The sequence below is a fragment of the Colias eurytheme genome, chromosome 8, assembly GCF_061535395.1.
Source record: "Colias eurytheme isolate Ceu_HAF_F1 chromosome 8, ilColEury1 Martin Lab GWU primary, whole genome shotgun sequence".
NCBI lineage: Eukaryota > Metazoa > Arthropoda > Insecta > Lepidoptera > Pieridae > Colias > Colias eurytheme.
The window spans coordinates 8842279-8866388 of NC_142987.1; the positions used below are offsets into that span (position 1 = coordinate 8842279).

Consider the following 24110-nt stretch of genomic DNA (forward strand, 5'->3'; position numbering starts at 1 on the left):
GATTAAAAATTAGCAAACTGAAACTATCAACAGTAATTAATCAATGAAGGTTGAAAAGGAGTAAATGAAACACAATTTTAAAACAATTTATTTATTCTAACACATAAAGCTCTAGTGCGAAACAACAATTAATTTGTGTTAATAATTAATCAAATACATAGGTACTTATAGGATACCTACTAACATTGTTATTTGTGTTCTGACAGACATTAAAATAACATTTTATATAAAAAAATACATACTTATATTAAAGCTATTTTGGCGAATAGCAATAATCTTGAATCTTGGTATATTTTGCCAAATACTACGTTGCTCGTACATAAGTAATTATTGCATTTTTAATTCATAAAAAATAAAAAAATGGGTCGCAAATACTTAATATTTTTTATTTCCATTCGCCAAAAAAACGTTCATAATGCATAATATGTAGGTATAAGATTATTCATAAGTGAGATTTTGTATTTGTGCTAACTATTAAAGTAATTAGTTATTTCGGTTATTTTATATAACCTTTATCATTCACGAATCTTCATATTGTGTGCACATTTATAGCCCAGTAAAAATGATGGTTCATTATTAAGTACTACAATATTTTTTAAAATCAAAATTACAGTTATTACTTAGGTAAGTAAAGATAAATCATAGACAACAATATAGGTAGGTAAATCTGTAACATTCTACTGAAAAAATATACCTAATAACTATGTTAATCTAGATTAATAACAACAAATAGTGAAATAATCTTTTCAATCGGTCCTGTCTTATAATCTACTAAAATAAAAAAATAAAAATAACCAAATAAAATATTTACAAACTTACTCGATCTGCACTAGGAAATTAAAACTTGATAGTGAAGATCAAAATAAAATAAAAAATACAAAAAGGTACATACATCGTATGATAAAAAAATACAAATTAACACGATTAAGTACATGTAGATTAAAAATATAAAAATAATAAAATAGATATGTAACTATGTACTTATTTCTAAAAAAAAAATATTGAAAAAAATCAAAATCTGTCCATAGAACTAATTAACTACATTTGGTATATTTAATAAATAGAACAATCACATTAAGAAGTAACATTCAGATAATAATTTAAATTTTAAAGTATACTGATAAAAATACTAATGAATTATATTTATATTAATTATATTTTCACAGTGCCGTATTTTAAGCGGGGCCTCTATTTAAAGGCAACAATAGCTGTCTAACTTTAATCATAGATAAAACTTAGTTGATTTGTAATACATAGGTAGTTATAACATTTTAATATAAATAAACCCTTTAGTTTTAGGTAGCAGATATTTTATAACAAGATTTTTTTATATCTTAGGTGGTATTTTGAACATGATGTTTTACAACAGCCGGTAACAAAAAGCCATGATAGCGACAAAAACTCCAACGAAGCCGTTTATTTTTCCCGCACTATTACAGAAGTTTAATTCGCAGTTATCAGCTACCAAGCCAAGACGTGTTTTAACTAAACTCCAGTCGCACAGACCAACATTACAACCTTCTATGTATAGAGGGCGCTCATTCGTCAAGAATAACACTTGATACGGCTCTCTGATTTTCAAATTGTTGTTCGGGATGCATCTGGAAAAGCACATACAATTTTCTTAATACATACATTACATATTATTTTTTGTCAATAATGATGCAAATAAGTTAAAAGCATTCAATGGTCAAGTTCTATACGTATTTGACTTAGGTACCTATTTGATTATCTAGGTAAATAAAGTTACTTTAAATACTGTTATATAAGTTTCTTGCAAGTCAAAATAGTAGAAATTTATTAATGAATAAATCACTTTCAAAATTTGTTAAAAATAATTAAACTTTTTAATTTATCCATTTTTATCTCTATTTTCCATGATAATGTTTTAAGCTATTGCATAGCTTCTATCGCGGGCCTTGAGCGCGGGGACCGAATCCAGAAATTCCGTAACGAAAAAACCTCACGCTCCCCACTCCGGCGGGCGCGGAGGTGTGGCTTGAAGGCATAGCATGCAATAGCTTTACCGCGGCAGTCCCCGAGTGCCACACGTCTTTTTTTACACGCTTTATATTAGCTTCACCTGTATGTTTGTTTGTAACCGACTTCTTTGGGCGCGATTTTGACCCACTTTAAACGGCCAGATTTCGTTCAAACTTTGTAGATTTATTGAGGACCGATGACAATACAATTTGATAAAATTTTCTATTTTTTAGTTCGGTTTTCTATAAAAAGCGTGTTTTTTTTAGTTTTTTTTTTAAACTATTAATATTTATTTCTATTAAAAAATACTTACTTATACAACACAGCCGCTATATTAGCATTGAAAGGCGACATGATAGACGTGCCCCATTTGCGATCCCTCGCAGTCTGTGTATGGTAGTTGTCACCAGTTATGGGAGCTGTGTCTCTATAGCCTCCTAGGGCTGATAGAGTGAAGAGTATCATCTCCGCTTCCGTGAAGTGGATCGTGGCTTTTGGCTGTTGGGGTGTTTCTGAAATATTAAATTAATAAACAAAAAAAATTGGTTGTTTGTAAAGTAGGTTTACGATCGAGATGTTTACGTGATAACGTCTTATTGGTGGCAGCGCTCGAGATGAGACGGGAGATCGGTCCGTCTCTCTCTCGTTATACCTGCGATCGCGCTCGTGAGGTTTTGGTGTGACACAAGTTTCTGAACATGTCACCCGACTAAAACGATTTTGAAAACGTTATCACGTCAAAATGGAGTTAATATTTTATTAACTACTAGCTTTTCACCCGCGGCTTCGCCCGCGCAGTCAAAGAAAATCCCGCATAGTTCCCGTTCCCGTGGGATTTCCGGGATAAAAACCTATCCTATGTCCCGGGGTAAAAAGTAGCCTATGTCCTTTCTCGGGTATCAAAATATCTCTATACCAAATTTCATGCAAATTGGTTCAGTAGTTAAGGCGTGATGTAACAGACAGACAGACAGAGTTAGTTACTTTCGCATTTATAATATTAGTATGGATGAAGGAAGTTTTACTCATGTGAATAAACATAGAAAATACAATTTTTTATCATGCAGCTCTAACATGTTTTTAATCGTTTACTCTTTTACGATTGTTGCGATCACAGTAAATTCTGCTTTTGTAGACCATTAAAAAAAATTAAAAGCGTTAAAACAGTTCTCAATAACAAACGAGATACTCTGCAACGATTAACGGATGGAGTCATTGAGCAATAAACAAGATTTTTTTACTTTTTAAATTATTAACTGCTTAAAAATTTTTACCGTGGTCCAAGTGGATTTTAAAGAAATCCATCATATCCTTAACCGCTGTGCAACCAAGTTTTTGGTTCATCGGTGTTCCGTAGCCGTATTTATAGTATGTTTCTAAATCTTCCGCGTATTCCAAACGCATCAAGTCTTCTTTTGTGAAAACCTAAAATACAATAAAAAATTGTTTTAGAAACTTTAAGATTCCCTGTAGTCTTTAGTTTGACGTCGTCGTTGTGGCGTATGAATGAATTGAAACTCGGACTATTAATTACTTATTTATACTTAATAGATTTTCCTTAAAGATAATCTGAGGCAATATTAATATAATTTTTTATAATTTTTAATATTACGAAAAGACTTACAGCACACCACGGTGAGATCTGAACATTATCCCAAGCCTTGTTGTATCGGCACATCTCGTACATGCTCAGAACAGTTTCATAATTGATATCGTAACTGAAGCCAAGGCGGAGAGAAATATTTGTTATCATCTGATAAACAAAGGAATAAATATCAATTATTGTAGTTTTTTTTAATGAATACTCTATATTATCTATAAATTACCATACATGATACGGTATAGAATTATTTACCTCTTTGAACTCCTGTTTAGATGAAAAAGTCTTGAGCTGCGTCAGTGTGTCGTTGTTTTCTTCTACATCTCTCGTCCAAGCTGGGCAGAATTTATAAGGCTGGAAAGATAATAAATAATAAAACTAAATTTGCATAGCAGTTAGCACGCTATATTTATTTTTATTTTGGGGCCCTATAATGAGTAGGTATCACTAGGATTTATTGAGGAAGCCATCTTAAATTATTTCTGCTCACGGTTATAGGTACATACATAGTTTTATAGTTATTGTTTGTTTCCTTTCACCTATTATTATTTACCATCGAAAGGTCGTTAGCAAAATTTATTATTGAATAATGTGTTGTATAATTTTAAATGCTTGTTTTGGTGCGAAAATATGTCTCAAATATTAAGAAGACATTTTGAATAAATTTTACATCGTATAGAGGTATAATATTTACAATTTATAGTAGTTTAACTATATTTACCCTCAATAATTTCTCATCGCTCTCTTTGGGAACATCCATGCTTTCCGCTTGGTCTCTGAAGAGTCCTTCAGTGAATGCTCTGAAGGTAGTGCTGGAACGTTGGTCGTTCACATATTTGAACTGGAAATACATATGAAAATCAATTTTCTTATAAATTGTGTTTGTTCATTCAATAAATGTATTTTTTTCTTATAGGTTTTTGTGTTTTATTCTTGTTTGCGATTGAAGAAGGCTGAGTGGTTTTGTTTTCAGAATAACACAATATTATTATGACACGTTAGAGCTATGAATATTGAGCTTTAACATTAACAAATATGATAATAGGATAGTTGGATATTTGTTATCCAATCACTAAAAATGTAGGTATAACATGGAGTCTTAATATTTATATCAATCACGATTCAGATAGATATTTATATTGCAACTTCCTGTGGTTACCTACTTCACGATTAGAGAAATACTTACCAAATAATCGTACTTATTATCTGTCAACAGTCCGGAGAACTTGGAGCGCCAGGCCTGCGCCAGCTGCTGTGTTGATATATAGCCATCCGTGGTCAGGTCACCCGCAAACGTCATGTTCTGTCGAGGATTCCATTCCCATCGCTCTAGGAGGTTCACGTCTGATGGGCACATGCGTTGCTATGGAAGTAAAAAAAATATGTTACAGAAAAAAAATCGCACTCCTTGTTTCGTTATTATTTGAAACCGTTAGGATCCGCTTCGTATTGGAAAAGGAGTATTTTATAAAAAGCTTACAAACTCAGGCTAATCCATATACACTATACAAGTCTATAGTGTCTATAGTGTCTATAATAAAATAATCTTATGTACTAAGATTATTTTATTTATTTTAAACACTTTATTGTGATGCCAACATAACAAGAGTAGGTACAATAAAACTTAAACTAGTACAAACAACACAGAAGGCGGCCTTATTACTAACAAGTAATCTCTTCCAGGCAACCAACAGATTGTGTGAATAACAATATTACTACAGCGGAGGTAGGTAAAAAGTTAAACCTAAATATAATTATCTACCAAACTGATCTTGAAAATACTTTTATTATTAAAAGCTTCACCTTTACATAGTTACATAGGCTATATTTTTTGACCTCGAATTTAAAGCCCTAAATAAAAACACCTTGGACACATAAGGGTGATAAACTGATTAATAATCTACAGCTAATGTTGTTGTTAAGCTAATCAAGCGAACTGTGTATCTCTTTATATGTTACGTTTCATTGACTTGGCGTTAATTTGAGTTACATCATACGTTCACCGCAAGGCTTCGATTGGGTTTCATGTCTTTAAGTATCAATATATTAACACGCAGTGGGTCGTCTTCTACCTACGTAGTATACCTATTCTTTAGTAGAGCAATGAAATATTTATCGTTCGTTTCGTATTTCAGTGGTTTTGTCGATGTGTTTGTTTATATGCGCTGAAAAAACAGCAAAAAAGAAAATCCGTCCAGGGCCTCAAAATTTTAAGACCCTCCCTGGAAATGGCAAAGATTTTATAAGGACTCATATTTTCAATGTCGACAACCAAATCTATGTTAAATTTATCAACTTACATTAGTATTTCTGAAGTTCCCGTTCCTATAATTAGAGAGGATATTCGCCTTGAAGTCACTGAGTCTCTGCAATTCGGAGATTTCGTCAGATTCAGGGTTGTGAGAGCCGTGGCGGTTGAGCAACCAAATTGCTATTGGTTGACATCCTGCAAATAAGAATAGAAGAATTTTAGCAGGGGTAGAGACAGCAACATTGTCAAATTTGGATACGGGATCAAAATATTTTCATGAAATGTACAAAGATGAAAATCGAGACACCTATAATCGATTTCTTTTCTAACCCTATATTTAAATTATTGTATTATAATTTTTTACTTTACGATACACAATAAGACAGAAGTAAGTAGTTAAAATAATTAAAATTAAAATATAAATTATAATATAAACGGATTAAAGCATCTAGGTATATAGTACATATCTACCTATTTAGGTATGCAATACTAAGAAAGAGTAGTTGGGATTCGTACTTTCTGCCTACTAATACATTGTGTCGATTTGACGCTTTCAATCAAAAGATTATCAACCCTTTCGAATCTTAAAAGTCGTTTCAGTAAACCTTCAAATTTACATTCACGTCATTGGATATTATCAAATCCTGTATTGACCTCGCACAGCTGAATAATGTTTCTAAGTTGCATTAACTTGTAGCCTAAGCATACATTATAGTTCTATCGCCCTGGCAATTTTCCAAATGCTAATGTGAAAAATAAATACACAGCCTTACATATGACTCATTTGACCTTTAAGAAAATACAAATTTCACGCTAAATATTGAAGGAAATTATTATGAAAAAATTAAGCGAAGAAACATTTTAATTGCTGGAAGCACACAACAATGCATTTACCGTTTAAAAACAATGTTATTTTCATGGGACCTTTGTACGGTGATTTTCCGCTTCAATCGTTATATCTTGAACTTGACTTTCAGACATGCAACTTAGATTAAACATTATTTAATTTATTTCAATATTGTATTGTTCATTCTGTGGAAGTTCATGGGCATATAAATATTAAATGGGTATATAGGCTTCGCTTAAACTTTCCACTTGTAGACTGTAGTCACCTGATTTCTATAATTATTAAATATATTTCAATGGCATTTTGAATATATAAATCTAAAATTAGAAATTAAAATACGAAAAATACTTCCTTTTCATATTCTAAGCATTAAAAAAGATATTACCTTTATCACGAAATGAATTTTATATTGCTTGCTGAAGAATATGAAATGATGCCCGTCGTGGTAGGGCGGAAAAGAATTAAGCTGTGAGATATTAGTAGGATTTTAGACTTAAGTGCAGTATCAGTGAACACATAGATTAAACTAAAATCTTGGCCATCTAATTTCAACTCTTTAGATGAAATTTCGTTATTTTATACATTGCCAAATTAAACACACAATTCATCGGATAACAATCAGCTTACTATCCTCACAATGCGTTAATAATCAGTATAAAGGTATGAACTAACCTCAATCCTCAAACCAAACAGTGAGTTATAGTAAATTAGCAAATTGAAGCTAATTAGGGCGAAATAATTCGCTTACGCCATAAATAAGAACATCAGTGACCTCATGAGTCAGCCGACCTTGTTCAGATCATTTGTCAAGAACCACATCAAGAACATTAATTATGTTACGGATGCACACCCGTGTTTGCAACACCTGAATGTTCTAGAAATTATTGACTAGGATTGTATGTTTAAATATAATTAATTATTTAGCAAAACAAACTACTTACAGATTACTAAATAGTTTAATTATTGACTAGGACTGTATGTTTATACTTTAAATGTAATTAATTTAGTAAAATTCACCAGAGATTATTTCATTATTAAATACCTAGTTAGTTATGGTACGTTATGGTGTAACGTCGCAGGATTGACTTCGGTTTGTAGAAAATAAATGTGTTTAATAAAATATTTTTTATGTCATTGCTCTTCTTATTCAAACGGAATATCATATATATATAAAGCTACACTACCACTGACTCACTGACATCGCTTTTCTCGGAAACTATGCGGAAAGTTGGGGGGATTTAGACGTGATCGTGTAGAGGTGCGCCGATCGACCAGAGGAAAAATATAGCGATCTCGGTCACCTTCGAAAACCAAGTGGACCCCTGGAGGTGCGCAAAAACGGTGATACCTGGAGGGGGGGTGTCTGAACAAAAAATGCTCGGAACTGGTGGCGATTACCAGGGGTGGTGGAAAAATGGGGATTTTCGCGAAAACAAGATGGCCGCCGTACTTTGCCAAAATCGCCGTTTATGAATCCTTACGTCTCAAATTTGGCACACGTGCTCTGTTCGAGCCGGCGAATCGATCGGTGCCCCGTTCGAGTGGCTCCGGGCCCCCGTTTCCAACTTCCATACAACGTAAAATCCAACGGCCCGCGGAAACGGTGCGAGTTGAGTGGGGGGTCCCGGAACTAAAAATGAACACCACCCTGGGACGCTACCAGGGAGCCATAGTGGGTCGCTCGATTTTGGAATTTTTCCATTTTTGGCGCAAACATAAAAACGTAAATTTAGACGAGGTGGCGCAACGGAGAAATACACCAATGATGCATTCGTACTCGCCCAGCTCTCAGGATATCCAGAAAAATACGAAATCTTAAACTTTCCCTCATCTCGCGAAGACGGTCAACGGCCCGCGCAAACGGTAGCAGGTACATCTGGGGTGCTCGAACTAAACTTGGAGTAGACCTCGAGCAATTACCACAGATAGTGAAAAAAATTCAAAATGGCGGAAAAAATGGCCGCCGCCATACAATTTCTAAAACGGCCATTTCTGGGCCGATCGCGCTGAAACTTGGCACAGAGGCTTTAATCGAGCCGCACATTAAGGTGTGATACTCATAATCGAGTTTCCACCGCTGGTTTCCGAGTTTCATACAACGCAAAATTCGACGGCCCTCCGAAACGGCGCCAGATAGCCGGGGGGTGTAGAACTAAAAAATGATCAGGAAGATGGGGTGCTACCAGGGCAATGGAGAAATTTCAATTTTGACGCAATTTTTTTTTCAAAAATGGCCGATTTTTTGAGGCAAGATGGTGGCGACGGTTACTTTACGATCGGTCTGAAAATTGACTTTTGTGCTCTTATCGGCCATATTTACAAAACTGCATACTCAGAATCTCTCTCCGACCCCTGGTTTCCATTTTCCATACATCACGAAATTCAACGGCTCTCTGAACCGGTGACACTTAGGTCGGGGTCGCAGAAGTAAAAAATGCTTCAAAACCTGGTCCGCTTCCAGGGATGTAAAAAGTTTCTGTAAAATGCGAAATTTTTTTTTTTCGAAAATTTTGTATGGAAATTTCCATAGTAGGAAGGATGATTGAATAGCAACGGCAAAAGGTGGTACCGCGGGCTGCTTGCTGCCCGCGCACCGCGCAACCTCGAAGGTCGACAGCCTCCCGGAGTAGAAAATATTTATTAACTTTTGAACTACCGCACGAGCCAAGCGAGCGAAGCGAGCGAATCACGGCAGCGGCTGGCGTAAATATTCAAATAGGTTGCGAGGAGCGAAGCGACGAGCGAGTTAGGTTAACTTTTGAACTACCGCACTAGCCAAGCGAGCGAAGCGAGCAAGTCACGTCAGCGGCCGGCGTAAATATTCAAAGTAGTAGCGAGGAGCGAAGCGACGAGCGAGTTAGGTTAACTTTTGAACTACTGCACTAGCCAAGCGAGCGAAGCGAGCAAGTCACCTCAGCGGCCGGCGTAAATATTCAAAGAAGTAGCGAGGAGCGAAGCGACGAGCGAGTTAGGTTAACTTTTGAACTACCGCACTAGCCAAGCGAGCGAAGCGAGCAAGTCACGTCAGCGGCCGGCGTAAATATTCAAAGAAGTAGCGAGGAGCGAAGCGACGAGCCAGTTAGGTTAACTTTTGAACTACCGCACTAGCCAAGCGAGCGAAGCGAGCAAGTCACGTCAGCGGCCGGCGTAAATATTCAAAGAAGTAGCGAGGAGCGAAGCGACGAGCGTGTTAAGTAAACTCTTGAACAGAAGCGACTTTAGAGCGATTCCCAGTCAAACAAAAAAACTACGTAGGTTAAAAACTATTAAGACTACATTAAAAAAACCGACTTCAAAAACGGAAAAGTAGGTTCTTATTTTTAGTGCCGAAAGCATACTGAATTTGATTTTAAACGAAGCTACTAATGAAGTTTTCAATACGTAATAATATACACATCTTCACACATTTATTGAGTGAATGAGATGATTTATAAGCGTAGGACTTACACCAAGAGTAGTGTAGTTTTTATATCGAAAATAGCCAATGTTGCGAATAATGTAATTGAATTGCAAGTAGGTAGTTCTTGTATCGAAATAATCGTAGTTCTTGTATCAAGAAATAGCGTAGTTTAATAAGTGCTTAGTGCTTGGCACCGACTTCAAACCTATATAGTGAATAACACAACTAAATAATATTATGTAGTAATTAATTATTTTTTACTTTTCCGTTTTTGAAGTCGGTTTTTCTAAAGTAGTTATTTTTATAGTGTAACGATATCTTATTCGATACACCCTTTGACTGTAGTCCTATGGCCTTGCATTTAGATATTTTTAGTGCCGAAAGCATAATGAATTTGATTTTGAACGACGCTACTAAAAAGACTTGAAGTTTTCAATATGTTTTATACATCTTCACACATTTATTGTCTTGAACAGTTTATTATGAAAAGTCACCGCTATTGATAAGACACCTCAAATAAATGAAATTCGGGATCACTTTTCAAAAATTTAACCAATATTTGAATAAGTAATTTATAAGCAGTTTCGACTGACTGTAGAATCGCTGTTAGCAGATGTAACAAATGGACAGGAAATTCGAATGCATTTTCAAATGACTGAAGATTTCTGCCCTTGGATGAGCCGCGAGCTGCTTGCAGCTCGCGCACCACGCACCCTTGAAGGTGGACAGCCCCCCGGAATAGAAAATATTTGAATAGGAAATTTATAAGCACTTCCTATTGACTGTGGAATCGCTGTTAGCAGATAATAACAAATTAACGGGGAATTTTAATGCATTTTCAAATGACTGAAGATTTCTGCCCTGGGATGCTTCCGCACCACGCTCCCTCGAAGGTGGACAGCCTCCCGGAGTTGAAAATACTTGAATGGGGAATTTATAAGCATTACCGACTGACTGTAGATTCGCTGTTAGCAGATGTAACAAATGGACAGAAAATTCGAATGCATTTTCAAATGACTGCCCTATTGCTTCAACCCAGGGGCAAAAGGGCTCGCGGGCTGCTTGCAGCCCGCGCACAACGCGCCAGCTAGTATCTATATAAAGTGGGAAGAAATTTTAAATATCGTCCACTGAAAATGCTATTTATTTAATAGGCATATTTGAGCGGACTACAAACGACTCTATGTGACTCTAATAAACATTGTTCTAATTTAGTTTGTGTTAAATGAAATATTTGATCGTTATGTAGCTATTCAAGCTGAAGAAATATCACATACATTTTATGTTACAGAGAAAGACAATGGTATCATGACAACATAAGTCACACCAATTCTTTAATATTCCTAACTTCTTCATACACTACATTTTCATAGAATCCTCATGACTTCAAATATTTGCTCAATAGGTATGTACATATTTTATTAGTCTCAATTTGTACATGTGATGATGTGACATAGGCTGGCGCTACACATTGGCTTCAAAGTTTGAGCAAACATTTGACCAAAGTTTGAAGTGAAAACTTTGACGCAAACACGATTACAAATATGCCTGCTAGACATGTTTTCAAATGTTTTACGGCACAGTTATTGCAAAGATGGCTGATAGATCGGAAGACGATTTTTGTTGTCTCTTTAATTTTTTTTAAATTATCCCTATACTGGGTTAGAAGGCTTTTTCTTTTTAGTTCATCTACCGTAAACGGTAGTGATAAATTATTTTTTATTCGGACCCATGCGTCGTTTACAACGTTACGGTTTTTGTGGTCTTTGTTTTTTGGATCCCATATGGAGGGTTCCGCTTCAAGTAGCTGAAGAAATTCGATAACTACATCATTACTCCACTCCATTATGACACTCAAAATATACACACACAACTGCTCCGGTCAGCGGCGCGCACGTTACTAAGCATTGCAACAAGTGTGGCAGGGCGCACAAACTTTGAAGCAACTTTGAAGTTTGATTACTTTGATGTTCGCAGAAAAACCGACTCGACTCGGCAAACTTCAAATATGTGTTCAATCTTTGAACAAATAGGCAAATGTCAGTGCCACACTTCGCGACTTTGTAGGTATTTGCGTATTTGATCACATGTCTAGCGCCTGCCATACACACATCATTTTGCGTACCTTATAAGTTTAAATGTGTGCAGATTTTATTAATAAAATAAACCCCACAGTCACAATCACAGTTGTTTCTCTTTATCATGTTACCTTGTGTTTCCAAGAACAATTATTCGGAGATGCTATTGTTTATCATAAAGTTGTTTAATACCACGTACATTTAGGAAAATGGCTACCTTGAATCCGACTATACGGAGACGCTATAAAAGTTTTGTTTATCATTAACCGTCTTTAATGAAAGGAGCTTCTAAATTCGTTCTAGAATCTACTGCAAATATATTTATATTATTGTTAATGCCTATGGACTAGACTATTTTCTCATCAGCAATATCATATACAAGACATCGTTTTATGGAAAGCAAAAAGGTAAATGTTGACCCTTGAATTTCAGCCACTCCCTCTGAAAGAATTTTGTAAACTGGACCAGTAGTTGCTGAGATATTATATAGTATAAAGCTTTAAAGTTTCTAATGAAATACACGAATTTGTGCCATTTTTCTCGACCCGATTTTTACTTCCTTTGCTTAGCAAAGCCATTGCATTAAATTTGTTTAAAAGACACCAAATAAATAAATGCTGATTAAATTAGTTTCACCAACATGTCCGTGTCCACATAATACCCCATATACGTCTATTATAACGAGATTAAATAAACACAAAGAGGGTGGGCGACCATGTGTGCTCCAGAATATAGGTCAGCCTTATTGGGACCTATTGCTAATGCATTTTAACCGTCTACCCTTCATGAAAGTGCTATTCCAGCTTAGCTGTCGCCTGTGATTACTGGAATCGATCTCTTTGTCTTTGATGTTGCATTTGGACTTTGCAAGGGAAGATTTTAATAATGTGTTTTTTGTATTGAAGGGAGGTGGTGTTGAGAATGTTACATGATTCAGTTTCATTTATCATTTAATTTTCACTTTTGATTAGTTAGGTACCTACTTCCCCTACTTACTAAAGCTTATTTACTTCATATATTTATGTATGTGTATATGTTTTGTAAATACGGCGATATAAAGAAAAAAAATCTGTAATGCCATTTTATAAGGTATAAACCAGAATGAGATAACAGCCTTCTTAAGTAGGTTTGTAAAAGTGACTTGTAATAATCTAGGTGAATCTACTAGTCACTAGATGAAATCATAATGTCGTAATCAAATGCTAAATATTTACCATGCCTCATTTAGTTGAATCATGAACTAGAAGTCAGTTAAAACTAATGTGTATATCCTACAATATAGAACAACACTCCGTATATAACAGTTCTTATATAATATGGTAGAGTTACCACGTTGTTTTATCCGCACTGCTCCGCTCCCGTTGATCTTAGCGTCATGATATAAATCTTCCTCGATAAACGGGCTCTAACACCTAATATTTTTCAAGTCGGACCAGTAGTTCCTCAGATTGGCACGTTCAAATAAACAAACAAACTTTTCAGATTTGTATTTGATAAAATCAAATATTAAACTATGCGATGTAGTATAAAGATCCCAAGTCACAGTGGTTTCATATGCACAGAATTGAACACGTCAAGCCCTTAAAAGTTATCGAGGTCTCAGAGGATTATAAAGTTAATATCGATAGCAACTTTGTCAATTCGCTATTGTATTTTGATCAGCTTATACTCGCACAATGCCATCGTGTAGGTTATGTATTATAGCGATAATTCTATTGTTTCATTCGTTAAATTGTGTTTGCAACACTTCCAATTAAAGAAATGGCATATCCGTGTTGGAAATATATATTTGTATTTGTACGTCACTATAGGTATTATTTAGACTTTTTTCTAAGTTATAAGAAAATTAGTTAACAATTAACATCTGTACTTTTTATAATACATTTGTTCTTTTAAATACGTCACTATTGCCTAGGCTTATTTCTAAGTAAGAAGAAAATTAGTTAACATCTGTACTTTTTATAATACATGTTCTTTTAAATGGTGAATAATGAATTGCCTGAACTATATTCATTCCAGCTCTATCGGTTACAAATAATATAATATACTAGCGGTCCGCCCCGGCTTCGCCCGTGGTACATATTTCGCAATAAAAGGTAGCCTATGTTCTTTCTCAGGGTCTAAAGATTATCTGTGCCAAATTTCATCAAAAACGGTCCAGTAGTTTATGAGCCTATTCATTGCAATCAAACAAACAAACAAAGTTTTCCTCTTTATAATATTAGTGTAGATACAGAACATTGAAATAAATTTCATACATACCTATATCAATTACTACATAACGAATGGTATACCTATCTATCTTCTTAACCAGTGTTTCGGACTACCAAGTTAAATCGCAGCCAATGAAGAAAATGCAGACATAGATTTCATAATGTGTGTCACAAGTCACAACTCACACGTTACATATATAGAAAGTATTCGTTTTTCATCAAATAATTGTGTAATGAGATTAAATTATTTATCTCTGTGTGAGTATGTACATTTGGTTCATGTACAGGAGTTATAAATAAGAGATTAAATTTATTTTGGGGCTATTTAGTAACTTAATAAAAACACTTCGAATGGTAACTAATGATCAATACTGTTTTTAAATTCGAGTTGAAGTTTAAAAATATTAATTTCAATTGGACAAAACATGGACAAAACGTATCGAATACAAAATATAAAATCTCAAGAAATTAAGTGGATAGAGACGATAGAGTATTATCTAAATATAGAGACACAAAAGATAAAGCTGAAATATAAGTGGGTACTAAATAAGAAAATAATAATTTCATATTAAAAAGAATAACTAATAAAATAAAAAGAATAACTATATAATTTCTTCCAATATAACGAAAGACACGCTATTAAATAATATAACCATGACCGTAACTCACGATATTAGAAAAATGCCTATCAAAACGTGTTAGACCGGGAGATACTGACACAAAATTTCGAGTCATTTGTAACAGGATGGCGGTTCTACGGGGGTCTTAGTACGCAATGACAAAAAGAAAAACGATGGTGTGAACGCTGGTACCGGCGGCTTAGTCGCGTGGGCGTTAGTCGAACTCGTCGGAAAAATAGCGAAGTCAAACGATTTGTAACACAAAAATTTTAGAATTTACCGATAGCCCATAAAAAAGAAGTAGGCGGTAGTGTCATGCCATACTTTTCCGGTGTGACTTACAGCCCGCCATACCGACGCAAATGTGTTGATTTAAAAAAAACAATCCAACCATTTGTACCAGGCTATCTTTTGCACAGGTAACCATCGTCGTGCAGCCATTTACGAAAATCGCCATGCCATACTTTTCGGACGATTCCAAATGGTCGCCATACCGCCGAAAATCTGCAAATTTTTTTTTTTCGCCGAACCATTTGTAACACCCTAAATTTTTTTTTCAAGAACTTCTGAATGATTATAAATAGAAGTGTGATAATGCCATACCTGTGGGAGGTGGCGAATGTGTATAAGATTTTTTTTTATTGTATGATTTTATTCGAATTTTGAACGATTTGTAACAGTATGGCATTAATCTTTCCTATAAGTTTGAGGTTCAACAAATATAAATACAAAATTTCAAAGATCTAGGTGGTAGAAATCTTCACTTCTATAAATTAATAATAAATTTATTTATGAAGTATGGCAGCACTTTTTCCCCCTACTAGAAGTATGGCAAATATAATAATGGTCACATTTTATCAAATACTCTCCAAAAATCCAAATGCAATACTGGTACAAAAAGTTTGGCGAAAAAAAAATTTTTTGCAGATTTTCGGCGGTATGGCGACCATTTGGAATCGTCCGAAAAGTATGGTATGGTGATTTTCGTAAATGGCTACACGACGATGGTTACCTGTGCAAAAGTTAGACTGGTACAAATGGTTGAATTGTTTTTTTTAAAATCAACACATTTGCGTCGGTATGGCGGGCTGTAAGTCACACCGGAAAAGTATGGCATGACACTACCGCCTTCTTCTTTTTTATGGGCTATCGGTAAATTCTAAAATTTTTGTGTTACAAATCGTTTGACTTTCGCTATTTTTACGACGAGTTCGACTAACGCCCACGCGACTAAGCCGCCGGTACCAGTACTCACACCATCGTTTTTCTTTTTGTCATTGCGTACTAAGACCCCTGTAGAACCGCCATCCTGTTACAAATGACTCGAAATTTTGTGTCAGTATCTCCCGGTCTATGTCCCGTATGCCAAACAAAACGTGTTTGAAATAAAGATGACACGTCACATATCCGGCCTCTTGGTGTCTGGTGGCTACGTTACTGCTTCCATGAATTAGTAATATTTGAAACTTGATAGTGATAGTGGGAGTTCATTGATAACTAACCGTTTTACCGCTCGCTCGGATTAGAGAACTAATTTATGTAGGTATAATCATATTATTTATTATTATTCTTCGAAGCCTTAAAACAACTGTAATCCATACTAATATTATAAATGCGAAAGTAACTCTGTCTGTCTGTCTGTTACTCAATCACGCCTTAATTACTGAACCAATTTGCATGAAATTTGTTATAGAGATATTTTGATACCCGAGAAAGGACATAAGCTACTTTTTACCCCGGGACATAGGATAGGTTTTATCACGGAAATCCCACGGGAACGGGAACTATGCGGGTTTTTCTTTGAATGCGCGGGCGAAGCTGCGGGCGGAAAGCTAGTGTTACATAAAGTAAATTTTGGTGTTATTATTTAAATTTAACATTTATTTTGCCATTACTGGATGCTTGTCCAAGACTGGTGCCGTTACGTTAGTAACCTATACAACTCCTAAGTAAGTCTAACATCTTTCAGTCGTGCGATCATAGGAAAACGTTTTCCCGGAGAATCCTCCGGGAAAACGTAGGAAAACGACTAATCAGTCGTTTTCCTACCATAATAAAAATAAATAAAATAAAACATGACATACATACATACATGACGACAATCTTATTAAGGCCGATTCAGATAAACGGCTCAAATATATCCAGATCTGGCGCATGAGGTTGTCGAGATGTGGGGTGGTGCCTCTGCCGAAATAATCCCTATAGTTGTGTCCACCAATGGGCTGGTTCCTGCCTCCTTAAAACAATATTTAAGGAGGTTGGATTTACCGGTGAAGCCCATGACAGTGGGGATACAGCGGGCAGTCCTGCTGGACAACGCTCGGATAGTCCGTAGGTTCCTCACTCAGTCGCCCTAGGCTCCGGCCGTCTGGCCACTCAGCCGGAGTTGTTAACAACACCGCCGCAAGGCGAGATACTTGCCCCCCCAATAAAATAAAAATCGTTTATTTGGAAACAATACATAAATACAAAACAATAATTTAGACACGACGATCGCCTGAACTATATTCCAGCACAGGTGTGCTAGAGACGAATAAATGATAACTTGATCATTCACATTATGCTTAAAGAGATAAATACCAATAAATTACGTCACTTGTTGCGAATACCAATAAAAACCGGTCTAGAAAATCTTAAGTTACTGTTCATAAATTGTACCTATACAACCTTGTCCAAGACTGGTGCCGTTACGTTAGTAACCTATACAACTCCTAAGTAAGTCTAACATCTTTCAGTCGTGCGATCATAGGAAAACGTTTTCCCGGAGGATTAGTCGTTTTCCTACCATAATAAAAATAAATAAAATAAAACATGACATACATACATACATACATGACGACAATCTTATTAAGGCCGATTCAGATAAACGGCTCAAATATCTGGATCTGGCGCATGAGGTTGTCGAGATGTGGGGTGGTGCCTCTGCCGAAATAATCCCTATAGTTGTGTCCACCAATGGGCTGGTTCCTGCCTCCTTAAAACAATATTTAAGGAGGTTGGATTTACCGGTGAAGCCCATGACAGTGGGGATACAGCGGGCAGTCCTGCTGGACAACGCTCGGATAGTCCGTAGGTTCCTCACTCAGTCGCCCTAGGCTCCGGCCGTCTGGCCACTCAGCCGGAGTTGTTAACAACACCGCCGCAAGGCGAGATTGCCCCCCCAATAAAATAAAAATCGTTTATTTGGAAAACAATACATAAATACAAAACAATAATTTAGACACGACGATCGCCTGAACTAGGAATATTCCAGCACAGGTGTGCTAGAGACGAATAAATGATAACTTGATCATTCACATTATGCTTAAAGAGATAAATACCAATAAATTACGTCACTTGTTGCGAATACCAATAAAAACCGGTCTAGAAAATCTTAAGTTACTGTTCATAAATTGTAACATTTTCCCAAATTAATAATTTGCCCGGAAGCTTATTCATGTGCTGTTATTTTTACTGCGTTGTTATAAATTTTGGAGCTGGTCCAGATTAATAATCAATTAAACCTTTCCGTCTATACTATGGTGTGAACAGTGGAAATAAACGTAATGAATTTGCGTAGGTATTGAACCTACAGAGCCATGTCGTGGGTATTTAATTTTCTCGTCTCTTTATATACTGATATTCTCGCTTAAAAGAAAAAGTAAAGAGCTTAAAAATCATGCTACTCATTTAATATGACCATTCTCCTAACGAACTTCGGCTACGGCAGCAATCTTTATAAGAGATTACAGAGGATATGGGTAAAAGCATCTGTTTAAATGACTTCTTTACCTGACCAATGACCATCCTGTGCCCTAACCGAAACTTTATCCATACAATAATCTAACTCAGGACAGGTCCGTTGTTGATGAACGACAAAATAGCGATAAAAAACTTGTAACATTACGCTTCTATTACAAACTTGTACGATTACATCACTGAAACCATAATACCACTGACACGTTTTACGCCTTTTATTTATGTCCCGTGTAGTTAACGAACATCTACAATTAGATAGAACGGCATAGTTAAGAAATATACAGATAGATTACTGCAACGAATTTTCTGACTGCTTTCTGTTCATTGAGAACGTACAAAAGTTTTAAAAAATGTTTGAATTTCACGCGATTTCTGAATCGTTACTCCTGTACAATCCATTACTGTTTAAATACATCCTTACTAATTAAAAAGTTTAAAAATCCTCTCATGCTCTTTCTCTTCGTCTTTAACTCCTCCTGCCATGATTTTTAACTATAACATTACAATAATTATTTACCTAAATACATGTAGGTATGTATTCTAATGCTAATGCAATATTGGAAATAAATAATACCAAATTGACTAGCGTTTAATATGTATCAGGCAAATGTACTACTTTTAATGGAAATTATAGCATTGTCGTCGTATTTTATAGCTAACACATGGCGGATACCGCAGGTGATTCAACTTACTCAGTTTTACTGCTTTTAAATTTGAGGTTATAAATGTTTAGTAAATGGATATGTGGTAGTTTGTCGATAAGTAAGATCAATTGTTCTATATTAGTTTGTGTTTGTTTTCCATAACTGTTTTAAGCTGTTGTTGGGATATAATTTAGCTTTTAGACTTTTTTATATACGTATACTAAACTAGATTTCTGCACGCGGCTTCGCCCGCTTTGTTTAAAACCTTTTGAATTATACACCAAAACCGCCCTCAAGAATCACTTTATCTATTAAAAAACCGCATCAAAATCCGTTGCATAGTTTTAAAGGTTTAAATATAGGGACGGACAGTCGGCGACAGAGACTGTTTTAATTAATAGAGCAACCAACTGCTCTAAGTTTTATACTATATAGTGATTATGAAGATTATATCCCTTAAAATACCATTATAACATTATAAATTCTTACCCGAAATTCCGTACGTGATTTCCAAATAAATAGAAGATGCATTGTGAACATTTTGTATGCAGAGTCTACCTTGACCGAAGAGTTACGCAACCGTTTTCCGCTACATTCTAAGGCATTTAGGTCGCGTTTTGATTGACATAACAGACATATTTATGTGTACTTTTTAGTGAAAAAAGAGTAAGAATTTTATGCTAATGAATGTTTAGAACGAAAAAAATTGAAAAAGTAATTAATTAATTTTCTTTATGTAAATATACTTAAATCAGCATATTATTTGCATATGCAATCACTTGGATTGATCTATATGATATAGGTAGTACTTACCTAAATTAAATAATAATTAGAATATTACAAGAACATTTTTAGGAACGTAGACACAAAGAAGCATAGAAGAAGAACTAAAGGGAAGATATGAATAGTTTATGGAACGGCGATTTATTTTCAAAGTTATAAATTTATTATAAAGTATTATATACATTTCAGCATTGGTATTTTAATAGATTTAATAAGAAATGCAACTTATACCAGCACGATAAAACGGCCTAAATCTTACTTACGAGTAGAATACACGTTCTGATTTCTCTCAATTTAAACGGTGTGGACCGCAAATCTCGGTCATACTCATACTATTCGAAAACTCTTGTATGTTCTACATACCTGGTACCTCATGGGACCTCATCACCGGTATGCCCTTGTGCGAGAAGGTATACGCAGTCTTGGTGCCAAACAATAAGTATGGCTCTTCATCACCAGAGAGACAGGTTTCTCTTACATCTTGGCCTTGTACTAGGCTAATCAGTGCTAGTGCACTGAATAGATACCACCGCATTTTACTGTAAAAGAAGTAGAAGATGAAATACATAATTTGAAGGGAAGAGGAAGGTTTAGAGTGTTGTCTTTAACTCGCTTACGTTACGATGAATGCGCTACATACCGTTTTATTAAACGGTATGTAGTAAACATATTTTTTTTAACCTTAAGAAAGCCAGACTCAATGTTACTCTAACTATGTAATTTCTTACTCTAACAGGCACGGTTTATCCATGCTTATCATCTATATTTTATCAAATGTGTCTATCGGTAAAGATGGAGATACTTTTCCACCATTCATTCACCAGAAAGTATGCCCGAAAAAATGTAGAGATAATTAATTATACTGTGGCACAAAAATTGGTTATACGAGTAATAACTATCTATTGTTTTTGAATATTTTCTTGCAATAGTAAAGGAATTATGGAGGTCAGGAGCTAACCAACGGTTGGCCTAAGAAAAATATAGATTGACGATATCTCTCTCAGTTCTCATCATGTAGACTACATAGAGCTAGGAAAATGGTACCATTAATAATAGCGTATTTAAAACAATACTGTTATGTTTTTGCAGATTTTCTAATAGCTAAAGATGTCAGTCGTTCGTTGAGTTATGAATGAGAACTGTAACAATCACGTCTGCCTATTGTACTAAGTACCATATTTTTTCTGCCTACGTATCTAATTGTTAATAAACCATTTGCATATTATGTGATGCAATTATTAAAAGTACAAGAAGCAAATGTGATGTATATAATCAAGAGTATTTGGGTTTTGTATAATAAAATTCTTAAAGTGCAATGTAAATTAGTGAATACGAAATCAATTGCAATAGTTACTTAGTTGCAACATTTACAATTAGTATTTACAAAAGTAGAGACGTGAAAGAAAGACAAACTATCAAACAAGAAAACACACTTTCGCATTTAGATGTAATGTGTAAGCAGTAAGAACACATACCAAGCAAGACAAGAGAAGTTAAAGCTGAAAGCAAAGCTTTTAAATAACTGATGTGTACAGATCATATTTCATTTCTTAGTGACATTTAATTGGCATAATTTAGTTTGTGCCTTGGTTCCTGACTTCGCTTTCGTTCCGATAAAAGTTAGAAAATGATTATTTCCACATTATCTACTCTCTACATCTGTATCAAATTTCTTTCAGATCCATCAAGTTTTTCTGGCGTTATTGACAAACAAACAAACATGCATCGGCTTTTTCACATTTACACACACTAGTCTATAAACATAGAATCAGGGTATTTAATAGTTAACGTGTATGTAGGTATTCTATTTAAAAACATTTTAGTTTTCAAATAAAAATATAGTCAAGTACTTATTTTAAAAATATATGTCTATATGTATAACTGAATAATACCAATATAAAGAGAAAATTTATAGTTCAATTGGCTACGCATCTGGCACTTAAATAATAGAAAAATAAAAACAAGTACACAATATTATACCTAATATGTAAAACTTGGTAAATAAAGTTTCCAAGGAATGACTAATGTACTACGTAATATGAATACAAGTGTTACATTAAAATGCACTAAGGTATTAACTACAGAACATGGCAACTTATTTCCAATTGAAGTTAATTAGTTAGTGTAATTGTTCTTCCTTATAGAGTAATTTTATTATCCAGATAGCTGCTTGCTATTTACAAATACCAAATGTAACGATGAAGCTATCTACTTACTGTAAGTAGTAAGTATAAAAAGCTTAAGTATAAAGTATTTTAATTTTAAATTCCATAGAGCAATTTTCAGTTTATTCGTTACCTGCAAGAATACTAATCTTTCTATTTATAATATTTGTATAATCGCACTACATATAGTATAAAACAAAGTCGCTTTCTCTGTCCCTATGTCCCTATGTATGCTTAAATCTTTAAAACTACAAATCGGATTTTGATGCGGTTTTTTTAATAGATAGAGTGATTCAAGAAGGCAAGGAAAATATATAATTTATTAGGTTTTTGACAAAGAGGGCGAAGCCGCGGGCCGAAAGCTAGTTTTGTATATAATGGACATTTTGTTTCTAGATTAAACGTGTATCTAATTTATTACAAAAAAACAAGACAAGGAAAAAAAAACAAGCTTAGTAGTTATGTTCGTGCTTTATAAAAGTAGTTAAGTTTTAAATTCTTATGATTAATGAAACTACATTTTTAAAGAGTTACTTAAAATACCTAAAACCTCATTTATTATTACTATGGCAGTACCGGTAAATCGTGAATTTAGTTTTTTTATAGCTTGAAATAATCATGTCTATTTTTTATATCGAAATTTTACTAACTAGCACGATTGTCATATAAACCAACAATAAAACATTCTCAACTATAGGTATCCGATACAGAATGAATAAAAAATCGTGTACAAAACAAATTAGATAAAAATATGTACATAGGAAATAATTATAAAAGCAATTCACCTTTATGTATAGTACACTAATCACATAAAATAACACAGCACTAAACTTTCATAAGCGCGGGAAATCAGGATTATATTTTTTTATCTGTGAAAATGCGCGGGAAGCGGTGCGTTCCTCAGAGTTATGTCGGACGTACTGGCAAGAAACAGGCTTGACTACGTGCGCGTATTGCCTATGAGAACCGATGATAGCCATGAACCGCAAAAATGTCTCATTGTACAAAATAACATAACGGTGCCCCTTTTTGTCGATGTACTCGTTATATAATAAAGCAATGAAAACAATGATTTGTCAGTTTCCTAGAAATGCATGTGTGAAACATGATTAACATTCACGCTATTGTAAAATTACTTGCAACGATTTTTATCTGTAAATGGCGTATAAATTGATTCGCTAATGGTAACAAAAGCACAGAATATATAATAGTACTACACAAAAGTGTTATATTTAGTACCCAAGTATGCGAAATAACTACTTTTGTTCAGATCAACTGATAGAGCCAAGATAGAGCTATCCAAAATCAATAATTTGCAACATTGAATTAACTCTATCGTTTTCCCTATTTTATTAAAATAATCATTTTTTAGTATATGTAAGTAGGTATAAATCATTACATTAGGGAAAAATATATAGACCCAGTTCAGCATAGATATTTAGATAGGTACAACTTACTTATATTTTTTTTAACATTTCCGTAAGTTACAGCATAATATATTCGCTAGGCGTTGTATTTTTCCCATTTATAAAACCTATACAAAATTAGTAACATCTAAGCAACATACATAATTTGTTTCCAGTAAAAAATCATTTTCATACATTTTCCGTGGCCGTAGTTATCCCAGTTTCACAATAACGTCATAACGTGTAGATGACGTCAGCCTATTTTCCAACCAACTTCATTTCTGCACTATCTAATGAGAGATATTTTACTTGCATTTATTTCTGAACGAATTTTTTATAAAACTTTCATACAGAATGAATAGATTTTTATTCATTACTTGCT

General features: G+C 34.6%; 1 protein-coding gene across 1 annotated transcript; it reads right to left on the reverse strand.

The window, feature by feature from the left end:
* Positions 1–74: 74 nt before the first annotated feature.
* LOC149906695 (multiple inositol polyphosphate phosphatase 1-like) lies at positions 75–23266 on the reverse strand. Its single transcript, XM_090104859.1, has 10 exons — positions 23108–23266; positions 20521–20696; positions 5884–6029; positions 4770–4946; positions 4305–4424; positions 3839–3937; positions 3608–3736; positions 3258–3408; positions 2297–2495; positions 75–1601 (listed from the first exon to the last, which is right to left on the reverse strand). The coding sequence occupies exons 2-10, from the start codon at positions 20690–20692 to the stop codon at positions 1361–1363; spliced, it is 1434 nt and encodes a 477-aa protein (XP_089960985.1). The 5' UTR covers positions 20693–20696; positions 23108–23266; the 3' UTR covers positions 75–1360.
* Positions 23267–24110: the final 844 nt, after the last annotated feature.